This window comes from Loxodonta africana, chromosome 19 (genome assembly GCF_030014295.1).
Source record: "Loxodonta africana isolate mLoxAfr1 chromosome 19, mLoxAfr1.hap2, whole genome shotgun sequence".
Classification (NCBI taxonomy): domain Eukaryota; kingdom Metazoa; phylum Chordata; class Mammalia; order Proboscidea; family Elephantidae; genus Loxodonta; species Loxodonta africana.
Genome location: NC_087360.1, coordinates 7,888,845 through 7,904,430, shown reverse-complemented (window position 1 = coordinate 7,904,430; position 15,586 = coordinate 7,888,845). Strand labels below are relative to the sequence as shown.

Sequence of the window (15,586 nt, the reverse complement as noted above, 5' to 3'; positions counted from 1 at the left end):
AAGGTCTTGGACCATGCCTGGGCTTTTTCCTTGTTTATTTGGGGAAGGAAAGTATGTGTGTGTGTAATGCATTTTTATAGTTAAATAGTACAAAAGGATGAACAATGAAAACGTAAGTCTCTTTGTCTCCATCTCCCTGGGTCCCTTCATTCTCCATTTCTCTCTAGAAGGAAATTCCTGTGTCGGTGTTGTTTCTTGTGTGTCGTTCCTGAGTCATTCAGTGTGTGTCTCCCTGTTAAAAATACAAATGGCAGCCATATCTTGTACCTTGTTTGTTTTGTTTTTTCCCCTAACAATGCATTTTGGAGATCTTGTTTTGTACAGTATCAGCATGTATCAATATATGTTATTTTCTTTCATTGCCCCATAGTCTTCCCGTGTGTGGAGGTACAACCCTTCCTTTAGCCTGTGCCCTTTGGTGAACATCCCGGTTGTTTGCAGCCTTTTGCTCCCACTAACAGTGCCACGGTTTAATGTCCTATGCCCCTGCACAAGTGGGTCTATAGATTCAATCCCTTGAAGCAGAATTGTGGGCCAAAGGGATGTGCCTTCCAGATGTTGATAGGCAGTCATCACCTTGCCCTCCAACAAGCTTCACAGTTGTTTCTGCCTCAGTGCCAACTCAGTGATAAGGCCTGTCTTCTCTGCCTCAGCTCTCAACTGATTGAGAGATAAAGGAAACAGCGGAGGATGGCCACAGTACTACTACCTTTATTGTCGATATAGCTGATATTGGAGGAGGGGGCTTACAAGTGAGCCCCAAAGTACCTTTTGCCCAGGCGCGGCAGTACTGGACTAGGAACCAGCTCCTGGAAGAGGAGGGGACGCGCCTGGGCTACCCATGCTGGTTTCTCCTCATCCTCTCTACTGATCTGTGGCAGGGCCTGAGGGCAAGGCCAGGAATGCTCCTGAATGTTCCTCCAGGAAGCCTCAGGAATGGGGAAGAAATGTTGGCCCATAACAAACATAGGTGGCTGGATGAGTAATAACTGAACTGACCCTACCGTGTACTGATAGCTATAACACAGGACCCCAGAGTCCTCTCAGGCCGCTTTCTTCTGGGCAGAATGGTCTAACTGGGAGTCAGCAGAATCCAGCCTGGGACGGACAGAATCCCAAGGCCTGGCTCAGTCCTGCCTTACCCCACTTCTGGGCTCTCCCGGCTCGCTCTTCAGCCCCTGTCTGTGGGAGGCTTGCCATTTAATTTCCACCCCAGAGCAGTCTCTTGCTAGACCTCTGAAGAATTCCTGGTTTTCTACTTCTTTCCAACAGAAGCTGTGAGAGAGACCTTTGTGTGTGTGTGTATTTATTAAGTTTTTATTTTAATGGAAAATATAAGCAATAATGGCAGTGAGTTACATATCCTTTCATACATATTTCTTGTTTAAACCTTAAATATCTCTGGGAATTAAATAAAAGATTTCTTTTAGCCCCTGTTTAGTGAGAAAGGATCTGAAGGCTCAGAAATTTTAAACGGTTAGGCCAGCATTAAAATTGTTGTTGCTGCTGTGTGCTGTTGAGTCGGTTCTAACTCGCAGGGACCCTATAGAAGACCTCTTTTGTGCTGAATTTCCTGTTTCGCTTCACAAACCTGCCTCGATGAAGGGTAGCCACGGCAGGGGAGTGTGAAGAACTTGCTTTCTGGAAGAGTTCAGCGCTCACTTAGTAACTTCCTATTCAGCACCTACCATGTGCCAGGCAAGGAGCGCTGCTGGCACAACAGTTAAGCGCTCGGTGGCTAACCCAGAGGTCGGCAGCCTGGACCCAGCAGCCACTCAGCAGGAGAAAAGACCTGGCCATCCGCTTCATGAAGATTACAGCCTAAGAAACCCTATGGGGCAGTTCTACTCTGTCCTATAGGGTCACTGTGAGTCAGAACCGACTCGATAGTAACTAACAAACAACAGTGTATACTGAGCACTGTGCTTGCGACACTGAGATGAGTCAGGCTAGACTTTGGCGGTCCATAGTCAAAAGGGGTTAGGTAAATGGACCAGTGTGTTCCAGGGTAGTACTTGCTCACAGTGGGGAGCCCCAAGCTACAAGGACGTAGGTCTGAGAGGTTAAGGCAGGAAGAAGTCAGCCATTGTTTCTACAGAAATGCCCTTGATGTGCTTCTAGTGGCTCTACAGAAGGAATACGCCGTGATTCTGAGTTCAGACTAAGGAGCGTCCCAGTCACGGTGTCTGGGAGAGAAGTAGGTTGGGGAAGGGCTGGGAGGGAAGTAGAGGAGCACCCACCATGGGTGCTTCTTACTGGGTTTGGGGAGGAAGGTCAGTCGCCGTTAAAACATCTCTGACACTGGTCTTTGACTCTCTTCTGTTGAATGGTTTAGGTTTTGTTGTTTTTTGTGTTTATTCAGCGCCACCTGTTGGCTATTGAGATATTACAGTAGCCTGGGGGTGATAGTGGGGTACCAGTTGGACATTATGAAATAATGTGTATTCATGCTGAAGTTTGACCGTATTTGACATAAACATCAAGGAAAAATGAAACATTTCAGCAAGGGGAGAAGAAGAAGAGGAAAATCCCAAAACTAAACTCATCAGATTTGGTTTCTCAGCTGTAGGGTTAATTTCTCTGTTGCTGTGTTTTCCCGCCCCTTTGCTGTATTTGAACTGTTGTGTGACCTGGCTTCTCTGAGAAGGTGCTCTTACTGTTTACATGCTCTTCGCTTTTCTTAAGTAACAAAGCAGAGGTGGTTGGCTTTATATTATAAGCCCAAAAGTTAGTTCTTCACAGATCACTGCAAGACACCAAAGTGGTCTCTTCCCAGGTGCCCTTACTTCCCATTGTTTCACTTCTGCTCTTGTCGTCTCCCACTGTCTTTGCTGGTGAAAAGTGCTTGGTCAGGATCTGGTTCTGTCTTACACACAGAGGAAGGGCCACTGAATTCTGGGTGTCAACATGAGGAAGGTGTGCTGATATAAAGTTTATGGGTTTTTTCCTTAAGAAAATAAAAAACTAAGGACAGTACTCCCCACCCTACCCCTAGGAACTACCTGCCTGGCTAGACATCAGGTTGCTGGAAGATCTTGTAGAGGAGGGGAAAGAGGGTTGGCTCTGTCCAGAAGTGGGACCTGATATGCTTTGGGGCTACAGCTAGTGACACGATTTGTGTGAAGAGCCAGGAGGGGTGACACCAAGATGCTGCAGCCTCCTAACAGGGCGCACAGGCACTCCTGCACCGCCTTTCTGGTCCATTTTCCATAAGGCAGCAAGGAGTGGTCTCTCTTTATATATTCGTTTGTGTGTGTGTGTATGTATATATGTATGTATATATGAAGCCCTGGTGGTGCAGTGCCTAAGAGCTTGTCTGTTAAAGGTCAGCACGTTTGAATCCACCAGCGGCTTCTTGGACACCCTCTAGGGCAATTCTACTCTGTCCTGTAGGGTTGTTATGAGTCGGAATTGACTCGAAGGCAACGAGTTTGGTTTTATATATATAAATACACACACACATATGTATATATATTTTACACATTAATTAATACCTTCTTAACACCATGTCCTGGAGTTTTGTCTGTGTGAGAACACGTAGATCTGTCTCTCTGTTTTTAAATCGCTGCACAGTTTTTCGTGGTATGATCGTACCATAGCTTATTTAACTGTTTCCCTATTGATGAGCGTTTACATTATTTTCAGTTTTTTACTATTACACATAATAACTAATACAATTTAAAATGTGTAGTTCTCCCCCCTTTGTGCACGAGTAGATACAGAAAAGTAAAATTTCTGATCATAACATTTTTGTTTATTTTTTGAATAGATAAAACTCAAATATACAAAATTCCTTCCCTTCTCAGTGGACACTTCTGTCCCCAGTCCGAGGGCACTTCTAACCTGCCTCCATGTTCATCAGCTTTGCCTAGCTTCACCTGCCAGCAGTGTGGGGTTTAGAGTTTTTGTGTGTAACTGCATATGAGCTGTGCACCTTTGGGCAGCCACTTCACTTTTCTGGCACTCTAGTTTCCTAGGTTAAAATCAAGATAACAGCACCATGCCCAGAGAGTTTTAATAGGGATTAAATGAATGTATACACACACTCTCTCACACACACACAGCAAACCCTAAAACAATAGAAATGTGAGCTATTAATCTACCTTGATTATCTAGGTTTAAGTTATTACCAAGAGACCTGACCTTTAACACGACCTCCTGGCCTGTAATTCATTTCCTTTCTTCTGTATTTGCCCCATTGTTGTCATTTGGCCCCTCCTCCTCAGGAGGAAAAGCTTACACCCAAGGCGCCCACTTTTGGTGCCCTGCCTGCCTCTTTGCTCCCATTACTCTCCGAAGGCAGAGCCTGGGCCACATTTACTCGGTCAACAAGTGTGAAGAGACTGCCCTGTGTCACGCGCTAAGGGCTGAGGAAGGGGGCGAGACCCCTGCCCTTGAGGAGCACCCAGTGTTCTGAAGCCTAAGTTACACAGCCTGTGTTCGGAGTGTTAGAGCAGAGAGAGGCTGTGGGGCACACAGCAGGCACAGCTAACCAAGCTTGAGCAGTCAGGAGAGGTTTTCTGGAGGAAGTGATGTTGAAGTAAAGGCCTAGAGGATAAGGAAACCCTAGCTAAGCCAAGGGGAGGAGGGAGGACCGTGCTGTGCTTTCTGACTGGCTTTGGATGGCCCTGAGGTGAGCAAGAATGTGGCCTGGTCAAGGTAGTGACCACCACCTAGTGTGGTGGAGGCAGGGAAGTAGCTGATGTAGACAAGCTGGAGAAGCCAGACTACCATAGGGCCTGAGTGGCCCTACAGTATCCCAAGGGTAATGGGAAGCCTTTGAAAGCTTTAAGTCACAGAATAGTGTAGTAAACCCCATTTACCGTCTGCCCGCTCCAACAGTTGTCCACCCATGGCCAGTCCTGTTCCCTCCACATCTTACCCCATCACCACCACCACTCCTCACGCCCCACCCCCTCCCACCTGGTGTCATGCTGAAGTGACCACAAAGCCTGGCGAGTGACTCATGTATTCTGCCCGGGGCTTCTAACGGATCCATCCAGAGTTTGGGTCCTGAAATGATGGAACGGCACAACTTGATTTTACTTTGTTTTAAGAGGAGTCATTGAGTTTCCCAAGCTCTTTGTCTTGCCTTTCAGTGGGAAGCTGGTGTCTCCAAAGTGGAAGAATTTCAAAGGCCTGAAGCTCCAGTGGAGGGACAAGATCCGGCTCAATAACGCCATCTGGCGGGCGTGGTACATGCAGTGTGAGTGCTGCTTGAGCACCCAGGGGGCCCCGAGCGTTGGAACCTTGCGCTCCAAGCAGCAGTGTCTCTCGTGCAGTCTGGAGGCAGGAGGGCTAAGCCACGTCCTAGTCTAGCCGTCAGACACTGTCGTCAGCAGAGGGGCCTCTGCCGAGCAGATGCCCTCAGTTTGGAGGAGGCAGGTGTGTTGATGTAGGACCCAGTGTAATGGGCTCAGAGTTATGATGGAGACACAAGCCCCATATTGTCAAGGCAGAAGAGGAGGGAGGGACTCGTTCTTCTCAGGAGTCAGGAAGGCTGTAGCAGAGAGGTGCCCTTTGAAAGGTCAGGGAGCAGCAGGACTGAGAAGCAGGCGCAGGCCCTCTTCTCTATCCACAGCTGGTACAAGTGCGGTCGGGCCTGGTACTGTCCTCAGAAGATGAGTGTGCTCTCGAAAAGCCAGACGCCCCTCCCACCCACGCATAGTTGACAGGCTCCTGTCGTCTAACTTGGCTCCTTGGCTTCCCTGACTTCCCCAGTTGTTCAAGGGAGGAGAAGGGAGGACACTTGGAGGGTCCCGCACCGTGGGAAGGGGTGGAGACAGATGGGCATGGAGCTCCTTCAGGGCTCTTGGCTATAGTGATGGTTTCTCGCCCTCCCTCCCCCCAGATTTGGAGAAGCGCAAGAATCCCGTATGCCACTTTGTTACTCCCCTTGACGGCTCTGTGGACGTGGACGAGCATCGCCGGCCAGAGGTACTGGGCGAGTGTCCATGGTGGTGGAGAGAGGAGAGCCACTCTAGTTCTAGGAGGAAACACTTAGAGGGCTAGGAGGGAGGGCTGGGTTCTGTGATGGGAGACCAAGGACTATGTGTTCTTCAGCCAGCACCACCTTGAGAAGGAACATGAGCAGCAAGTGGTCTCTGACACCCCATGGGCCACAGGGGTTCCCCCCTTTTCAGGCTGGACTGACCCAAAATTGAGGGGTTCTCCGATCGGGACGTAGCCTCTGCTGTCATGTGAGATCAGTATTACTTCTGGGAGTCAACGTGGAGGGTTTGGACTCAGTGTAAGACAGGTGTTTTTAGCAGTTCAAGAGTGACTCATCTCCAGACCCTTATGTACTGAGATGGAAGGATGTCAAGGAAATAGTAAATGAAAAAAAGGAAGTAGCACAACGGTGTTTTTAGTCTCATTGTTAATTTTTAAACGTGTTTATCTTTTTGACTATACTTGCATAGGAAACGTCCAGAAGGATACCCAGAACTCGTTTAACAGAGGGTACTCTTGGGAGTGGTGTCAAGTGGGGTGCCAGAGGAGCGGAGACCCTCATTCAGGCTCTTTTGCGTTGTTGTAGTTTTGTTCAAGCATGTCTTTTACGATACAAGGAAAAAAACACCCAATCTAAAAAGTAACCTAACGAAAGGCAGTTCTGAGACAGTTGGACATGTTCCAGTATTGGCCTTAATGTCGTTGTGTTAGGTGTGGTGATAATACTATAATCACGCTTCAGAAAAGGTTCCTCGCAGTTAGAGACACACACTAACGTATTCGTGTGGGAAGCTGGCTTTAAAATAGCCTAGCCGGAAGAAGAAGAAGGAAAAACAGGAATCTAAAAGTAAGGGGAGCTGTCTGAGGACGTGGTGAATTCATCCCCGGGTGGTCAAAGAGTTAATGCTCTCAGCTGCCGACGAGAAGGTTGGTGGTTCTAGTCCGCCCAGGGGTGCCTCAGAAGAAAGACCTGGTGACGTGCTTCTGACAAATGACTCACTGGACACCCAGCGGAGCCTCGCTCTCCTCTGACGCACATTGGGTCGCGGCGAGTCTGAATCAGCGGCAACTGGGGGGCGGAGGGAGGGAAAACCCTATAAGCGGATGAGTTAGGGGATATTGTGAAAGGGATTTCTACCTCCCGTGACAGAAAGCTGGACCAGATGCTCAGAGTTTACATTCCACCTGAGCTTCTGTGATTGGCCCTTAGTTTCTCCCCTTTGGAAGTGGGAAGGGGCTGCCTATGAGTTTCTGCAAGTTCCTCAAAGGCTGGAGTGGAGCCTTTGGGCTGCTTCTCTGCCCGAGCATCCTGCTCTGCCCTGGACTTCCAACCCGAATTCCCAGGACCGGTCCGCCGAGGCACCTGGGGCACCTTAGGTCTCGAGATGAAAGTGCAGTTTCAGTTGGAGGGCCGGTGGTAGCACAGACAAGATGGGACACCTTTGTGAGTGACGTTGTAAATACGTTCTGAGCTGGCACCCAGGAGGACTTCCAGTGTCCGACTCTTCTGCTTTCACACACTGAGTTTTGGTAATCAACCAAGAAACTGCTGTGTTCCTACCCTCTGTCCCTGTTGCAGGCCATCACCACGGAAGGGAAGTACTGGAAGAGCCGCATTGAGATTGTCATCAGGGAGTATCACAAGTGGAGAACCTACTTCAAGAAAAGGGTATTTCCGGCACTGGCTCCTAAAGAGCATGTTCAGGAAGGCCCTGCAGGGGAGGGAAGGAAGAGAAGCCACTGTTCCCAGGTGCCAGAGGCTTCGCGCTCCCCACCTGGGGCTGGAGAGTCAAGGAGAAGGCAGGATCCAAGGCTCTGGTCTCAGCCCAAACGATGGGCCTGCCACGGTCACGCCCCCTTTGCTCTCAGTTTCCCCAGCTGTGGACTGGGGCTACTGACTCCACGCTGGTTGAGAATCTCCTTTGGGCCAGGCACTGGCCTGGGGATAACAGAGGCAGGCCCCCTCTCCCTGCTTGTCTCCCAGGGTCCCAGATTATGTCCAGAGAGGTCCCTCACTCCCAGGGAGGTGGGGCTGAGGGCCTGACCCTGCTCAGGGCCTGAGGGGACCACCTCGTCTGCTCTCCCGCCCCTGCAGCTACAGCAGCACAAGGATGAAGACCTGTCCAGCCTGGCGCAGGTGAGTATGCTTCAGAGAGGCTGGGGCACCCCTCATGGGAGCCTCCACTGCCTGCACAGAGGCATGAGCTCTGCAGTGGGTGGGGTGGGGGCACCTGGACTCCCCTTCAGGCTAGAGAAGGGGCTGCCTCCCTCCTCATGGGAAGGTCTATTACAGGGCCCAGGATAGCCCAGTCCTCACCATCTCAGGGGCTGGACTAAGCTTTCCCCACTCACCTTTTCCAACAGCACAGCCCTTGTTGCGCCTTCCCCAGCGCCACAAGGTTGGGAAACCCAAGCACCGTATTTCCCCTCTCACCTTTCCTCCCCCTCTGTGAGGTAGGATGATGACTTGCTCTATTGGCACAAACATGGGGATGGATGGAAGACCCCAGTCCCCATGGAGGAGGACCCGCTGCTGGACACTGACATGCTCATGTCTGAGTTCAGCGACACCCTCTTCTCCACACTGTCTTCACACCAGCCTGTGGCCTGGCCTAACCCACGGGAAATAGGTAACCATACCTAAGCCCTTTGAACTTGAAGACCCTGTGCTTTTGCTTCCCCTCCAGGCCTCCGGGCCAGGCTTCATTTCAGGCCCAGCTCTGGCCTGCTGCAGGTCCCTTGCTTAGGGCAGGCGTGTGAGGAGGTGAAGGAGTGGCCAGCGCCATTTTACATGAGACTACGTGCACTTGGTAGGGTGGGGGCTGCAGAGGAACCTTGCCAAGACAGCTGTCAGTCCCTCGGTCCCACTGTGAGAACAGACGTATTTCTAACACTGGCCCCTGGCTGGGGGCGTGACTCACTATAGAAATCAGAAGCATTCCTGGGCATGGCCCCTAGTTTGGTGGCATGAGGTCTGAGAGGTTAACCCTGAGGGAAGAGCCACCGAGCCACAGGGATCTCTGCTTAGCTGCTCACGGCTTCTTGGGGTGTCTATTCCTGGATACTCCATTGACCTTTCTCTCCTGCCTTCTGAGTGGGGGAATGGCCATGAACCTGCAGAGGTAGACATTCTCACCAGTTCCCCTGGAAAGGATCTAGAATGTAGCAGGGCCAGGAAGCTCTGTTCCAGCCTCTTTCTGTGTTCCTACCACGCCACCTGAGAAGGCAGAATGACACCTTTCTACTGTCTGATTCCCACAGCACATCTGGGAAACGCAGACATGATCCAGCCGGGGCTGATTCCTCTGCAGCCCAACCTGGACTTCATGGACACGTTTGAGCCTTTTCAGGGTGAGCACTGGGGCAGAGAACACAGCCACTACCTGGATCTCCCTTTGCCAGGACAAAGCATATAGGAGCCTCCCTTTCCGAGAGAATTGGGTAGAATGGGCAAGGCACAGACTTAGGATTTAGTGAAAACTAAACCTTTCTTCTATAGTAGCTGCACAGCCTGGGAAGTTTTTCTGGAACAGTGTTCTGTAAGAAATCTGCTTTCTGTCCCCCAAGGTTCAGGCTTGGCTCTGGGTATAAGCAGTTCCCCCTCTAGGCAGGAGGGGGCGCTCATGCTACAGCCAACATGCAGCAGTTGTGCACCTTAGAGATGGCTGTAAGATCCGGCCTGGGAGTCTTTGAGAGCCCAGGCTAGTTGCCAGCATGTGTAGTTCTGACGAGAGGGCCTCTGCAGAGTTCTCTACAGCGGGACATGGCATTCCTCTGGGTAAGGCGGGGTCACTGCTTAGTCTGGACCTTGGGAATGGTGGGCACGAGAAGCTCACAAGTCCCCCAACTTTGTCTTTCAGACCTCTTCTCCTCCAGCCGCTCCATCTTTGGCTCCATGCTGCCTGCCTCCACCCCTGCCCCTGCACCCGATCCCAGCAGCCCCCCTGCTCAGGTATGAGGCTCGTCCTCAGAGCCGTACACCAGGGCTCCGCTCAGGGCAGGACCACGCGGCTGGAAGCAGCGCTCTCGGGGTTGCTCCGTCGCGTGCTGACCCACATGTAATGTATGATGAAGTTCTCCTGACCTGAGAGCGCCCTTCAGTGTCCATGACAATGGAAGCTCTGCCGGGAAACGTGTGCCTGCCCAGGGCTCCCTGTATTCCGTGTGCACTTCTGTTCTGACCAGTTAAGATGGGATTAGCTAGACAGAAAACACAGGCCATTAATAAAACCAAGCTCTGCATATCTCTTTCCCTTTTTGCTCCTCAATTAGCAAAAGTTGGTTCCCAAGTTCTAGGCCGCAGGGCTGAGTGAGGCATGGTTCCCTATCCGTAAGGAGCTCTCGGGCTGGCACTCATATCCAGTGAGACTCCAGTAACCTGGCACTGTCCTCTTCCATCTGGCTCTGGGAAGAATGTCTTCTGTGGAGACTGGGGTTGAAACAGTTGAGTCCTCATAGCCTCTCCTGTTGAGGAAGAGGTGACCTCTCTAGAAGTTGACACATGAAATGGTCCTGGGGGACCCCATGAGCAGCTGTGATCCATGCTGCGTCTGTCCTGTAATGGGAGATGGCAGAGGCCCTGGGGAGACCCTGCTGGACTTCAGAAACCGGATAGTCCTTGGCTGGCATCCAGCTGTGGAGCAATTGCCGTCTGAGCTCCGTGCTAGCGTTGGTTCCTGGTGGAAACTGGAGCCTGCAGATACCCAGGGAAATGCAGATCTGTGCCCAGAGATCAGTGTGATGGGGGAAGGCAGTTCCTTGGTCCCCCTGTCCAGGAATCATCTGGCGCCTGGAGCACGTTGTTGTCCTGGTGGTGTGTAGCTCTAGAAAGTAAAAGCAAACGTCTGACTCCAGCCTTTGTTCTCTCCTCCTCTACCTCCTTTCTCAGGAGAGCATCCTGCCAGCCACCGCTCTCCCCACCGTGAGCCTCACAGACAACTTCATTGCCCCCGCTGCGACTGCCTCCCTGGACCCCTCAGAGCAGCAGAGCTGTGACCATGGCCCCCGTACCGGGGACCCCTTCGTCCAGCCCACAGACTTTGGCCCCACTGAGCCCGCACTGAGTGTGCCCCAGCCCTTTCTGCCCGTCTTTACCATGCCCTTACTCTCTCCCAGCCCTGCCCCTACACCTGCTTCACCCACGTTACCACTGGTTCCGGTTCCCGCCACTGCCCTGAGCCCTCCAGCCTCCTCTGCCTTCCTGCAGGCACAGAAGTTTGGAGTCAGTAAACCCCCCTCTGTCATCACCCACACAGCCTCTGCCACCCTCACTCATGACGCTTTTGCCACCACCTTCAGCCACAGCCAGGGCCTGGTGATCACCGCCTGTCCCCCCACCCCCTCGGTCTCCTCCTGTGGCCTGGCCCTGTCTCCTGTCATCCAGCCACCAATGGTTGGACCCCCCCAACCCCGTTTAACTTTTGTGCCCCCCAAACCTGTATCCTTGACTGGGGGGAGGCCCAAGCAGCCTCCCAAAATAGTGCCTGCTCCCAAACCAGAGCCTGTGTCGTTGGTGTTGAAGAATGCTTGCATCACCCCAGGTGAGTCAAATGGAGCTGCACCTGAGGCTGACTGCGTTCCCAGGTCTTACAAGCCAGGCAGGGGGCCGTGTACCCTACCCCCATGCCCACATGTGAGTGAAACGCAAGTTTCATGAAATAATACAGATGTGTCGTCTATTCTAGTTGATTTTTTTTTTTTCCTGTACGTTGGTCTCACCCACGGTTTGAAAACTCATGGCCCTGACCATCTTGTTCCTTCCTGGGTCTGTAATCTGTCCCCTTCAGGCACAAGTTGCAGGAGTGTTTTTGCTGCCTGGGTGGCTTTTTCTTTCCCTGCACTGAGGGTCAGGTGTTTCGGTGGCGGGAGGGGTCACCTGGTCCTGGGCAGCCCTGCTGCTCAGTGGTAACCGGAATGCAGTCTGCAGAACCAGGCTGACCACCGCATGACCCGGGGCCCTCACCCTTCCCTGCTCTGTCAGCTGCCTTTCCAGGACAACCACAAGCAGTGATTATGACATCAGGCCCTCTGAAGAGAGAAGGGATGTTGGCTTCCACCATGTCCCAGTCAAACGTGGTCATCGCACCCGCTGCCATTGCCAGGGTGAGAAACGCCAGCTCGCTTGTCATGGGGAGGGGCTGGGGCCCTGGCAGACCCTCCATGCCCTTGTAGCATGACTGGTCTCCTGCTCTGCCACGTGTCTTTTGTCAGGTGACCACTCTCTCCATGTCACTGTAGGCTCCTGGAGTCACGGAGTTCCACAGCAGCATCTTAGTGGCAGACCTCGGCCATAGCCCAGGCAGCCAGCCTCCTGTCTCCCGCCTCTTCTCCCCGGGCACCGTGCCAGACACCCTGGTGAAGGGCGAGCAGGGCCTGGTGCATGGGGGCGGCCCCCAGCTCCCCACTGCAGGTCCCAGTGAGTATTCACTCCACTGGGATGGTGGGGCTGTGTCAGAGCACAGGAGCTGCCCCCGCCAGGCTGAGGTCCAGTGTGGGTACAGTGGGTGTCCCCCCCACAGGCTGTGAGATCTAGTGTGGGTGCAGTGGCTGTTCCCCCCCAGGCAGTGAAGTCCAGCGTGGGGTGCAGTGGGTGTCCCCCCACCAGGCCGTGAGGTCTGGTGTGGGTGCGGTGGGTGTTCTCCCCCGGGCTGTGAAGTCCAGCATGGGGTGCAGTGGGCATCCCGCCACTAGGCTGTGAGGTCTGGCGTGGGAGCCCTCAGGTTGATCAGTGAGACCTCAGGCTGGTGCTCCACAGCATCCGCATAGGCAGCAGTCGGACTGACTGAGGCAGGAGAGGAGCCTCTAGGTGTAGGCAGCTGGCACCCTTGGGAAAGTACTCTTAAACTCTGCTTCAGAAATGACTGCCCCTCAGCAGCCAGTTCTGATCCCAGAAAGGACTTGCGAAGCCACTGTGGCCCCAGAGGCTCCCAGCCTTTTCTCGGCACCAGCCTCACGGTGAGGAAAGCAGTCCACGTCAGCCAGCCCATTTTAGCTTTGATGAGGTGCTCAGGACAGGACCGACTGCCCAGTTTACATCTAGAAAGACGGCAGGGCCAGGTGGTGCCCCGGACTGCTGTTCTGAAACTTCACGCAAACAGTTGTCTTCCTTCCGTGTCAAGAAGGCCCAATGAGGAAAGGTCTCTAACTTGAAAGGAATGGATGGGGGGACCTGCCCAAGCAGGGATCGAGAGGTCAGGACTTTCAGTCTGGAAGATAAAAACACGGCATAGTCATCAGGGAGAGGCAGGGTTGAGCAGTGCCTCGTCCATGGTATTCAGAGGGAGGCTGTGACACTGGATGGAAGTCATTTGGGAAAAATCACATGGTAGAGAATGACAAACTTCAGGTGCTTTGCTACATTGAGGAAGCCACCACATCCTCCTAGAGAGCGTCCCTTACCCAGACCCCAGAGACAGAGACGGGAACGTGGCTGCCCCAGCCACAGGGCCTTTCTGTCACTCTCTGTGTGGGCGAAAGGATGCTTTTGTTTTTCTAATGAGAAAACGTCTGGGGGGCAGGTATGGTAAAACGAGTAAGAAGACATATGCATACAGTTTAAAGAATGAAAATACACCCATCTCCTTGCTGCACAGGGCAAGAGCCTTACAGACACCACAGGTACCCTGGGTGCCTGGAGGCGGTATTCTGAGTCTTAACAGGCCAAGCCCAGGCCATGTCTGCTCCTCCTCTGAAGGCTGGATCCTGCCTCAGCCAAGCCACACACCCCAGGGCAGCTGGGCACCACTTTATCTAGGCCAGAGTGTGTATTTTTTCTTGGGGGCCCCTCTGGGAGTTACAAGCAAGGTTCCAAGTATTGGGACTTGTCAGGTTTCCCTGGTCTGTGAAGACTGCTGGTGGGGTGGCCCTTCTCGCCTGGTTTGCCACGTACACTTCCCAGGCTCTGTTCCTGAGGTGAGTCTCCGGTGTTCTCAGGTCGTGACTGCCCCAGTTCTGGGCAGGCCTCTCCATGTGCGTCTGAGCAGAGCCCCAGTCCTCAGTCTCCCCAGAACAACTGCTCAGGGAAATCTCCTGCAGACCCCAAGAATGTGGCTGTGTTAAAGGTATCTCTTGTGGCTGGATTCCCTTGGGAGGGTGGGGAGAAGACTGTGGAGGCTTTGGGTCAGCTGTACCCTTACTGGGGACATGCTGGAAAGGAGAGGCACAGAATGACCGGCTGCAGCAGTCTAGGGCGCGTCAGGCACATTGGGGGTTGCTGCTTTAATCTTGGGATTACATTGGCCCCTCCATTCCCCACCCAGTAGCTGGCTTCCCCACAATCAGCCCAGTGGGGGTGCTGGACATGTCGGAGACCTCTGCATGGGCTTGAGCCCAGAGCCAACGGCGTAGTCCCCGTGCAGCGCTGGTAATCGCCTCTGACCATCATCTGTTGTAAGGGGGAGGGAACATTGGAAAAAACGGGACCAGGAGAGGGATGATTGGACATTGAGTCCAAAGGCCCAGTCAGCACATTTATTTGACAGCCGCTTACCGGCTTGCTTGTTGCACTTGGCAGTGATGGTGTTCCAGTGTTCCCTGTCCTGCCCCCTCCTGGCTCCTCTTGGGAACAGCCTAGTTCTTTGTCAGCTTCCTCCCTCCCTCCACACCCCTCTGTAGCCTGGCCTGGTGGGCGCCCCTCGGTCCTAACCTGCCCCACAGCCTCGCATGGGGTCAGGACGTGTGCAGGGCTGGGCCTAGTGTGTGACCGGCCTGCCTCACCCATGTCACCAGTGACGGCCATTTTCCTCAGCAGAACCGGCAGATGAAGCACATTTCAGCCGAGCAGAAGAGGCGCTTCAACATCAAGATCGGCTTTGACACCCTGAATAGTCTGATTTCTAATAATTCCAAACTGGTAGGCTGACTGAGTGTGTGGAGGTGGCTGGGGAACTGGCCAGAATGCCTTCTGCCCTGCGCTGAGCTACTGCTGGTGCCGGGAACCCAGGCTCCCTCGGGGTGCTGCCCCTGACTCGGCTGCCTCCCACAGACCAGCCACGCCATCACCCTGCAGAAGACGGTGGAGTACATCACCAAGCTACAGCAGGAAAGGAGCCAGCTGCAGGAGGAGGCCCGGCGGCTGCGGGAGGAGATTGAGGCCCTGAATGCTACCATCATGTGAGGCTGTGGGCAGTGCCGGGCCAGGCGAGGGTCCTCCCCTCCTACACACTGCAGCCCCCGGCAGCCAGCCCGACAAGCCCCCAGCTGTTCCATAGCCTGCCACTTGTTGTTTCAGCTCCTGCCAGCAGCTGCTCCCTGCCACCGGTGTCCCTGTCACCCGGCGCCAGTTTGATCACATGAAAGACATGTTTGACGAATATGTGAAGAGCCGAACCCTGCAGAATTGGAAGTTCTGGATTGTATCTTTGGTTTTCTTGGCTTCTCCCACCCCCAGCCAGTGCAGCGAAAGAGCAGACATTGAGCCTCTCTTCTCTTGAGAAAGATTATCTTTAGACAGGAGCACTGAGTCCCTGTGTCTCTCTCTGTCTCAGAAGAGAGAGCAGGCCTGGTCTGGTGTGTGGAATGGGGCTGTTGTCGTCAACTACATCAGGGTTGGGGCTTCCTGGGCACCTTGCCGGAAGGGCAGGGAGGCAGAACGGGTCCTTGAAAAATAAAGACAGTGCTCAGCCACTTCAGAGCA

At 53.2% G+C, this 15,586-nt stretch overlaps 1 protein-coding gene across 4 annotated transcripts in view; it reads left to right on the top strand.

Moving 5' to 3' along the window:
* Positions 1-15,586, top strand: part of MLXIP (MLX interacting protein) — a 75,977-nt gene that overhangs the window by 46,072 nt on the left and 14,319 nt on the right. For 3 of the 4 annotated variants that reach the window (XR_010318553.1, XR_010318552.1, XM_064272147.1), the window contains exons 2-15: positions 5,100-5,206; positions 5,852-5,937; positions 7,532-7,621; positions 8,048-8,089; positions 8,411-8,582; positions 9,214-9,303; positions 9,813-9,904; positions 10,841-11,492; positions 11,933-12,054; positions 12,190-12,367; positions 13,885-14,012; positions 14,699-14,803; positions 14,936-15,063; positions 15,182-15,305. Coding sequence is in view for 2 of the 4 variants with exons in the window: in XM_064272147.1 (XP_064128217.1) it covers positions 5,100-5,206; positions 5,852-5,937; positions 7,532-7,621; positions 8,048-8,089; positions 8,411-8,582; positions 9,214-9,303; positions 9,813-9,904; positions 10,841-11,492; positions 11,933-12,054; positions 12,190-12,367; positions 13,885-14,012; positions 14,699-14,803; positions 14,936-15,063; positions 15,182-15,305 (2,116 nt within the window). In the remaining 2 variants the exon portion in view is untranslated. The remainder of the gene's footprint in view (positions 1-5,099; positions 5,207-5,851; positions 5,938-7,531; positions 7,622-8,047; positions 8,090-8,410; positions 8,583-9,213; positions 9,304-9,812; positions 9,905-10,840; positions 11,493-11,932; positions 12,055-12,189; positions 12,368-13,884; positions 14,013-14,698; positions 14,804-14,935; positions 15,064-15,181; positions 15,306-15,586) is intronic. The other variant, XM_064272149.1, reaches the window with a different exon arrangement.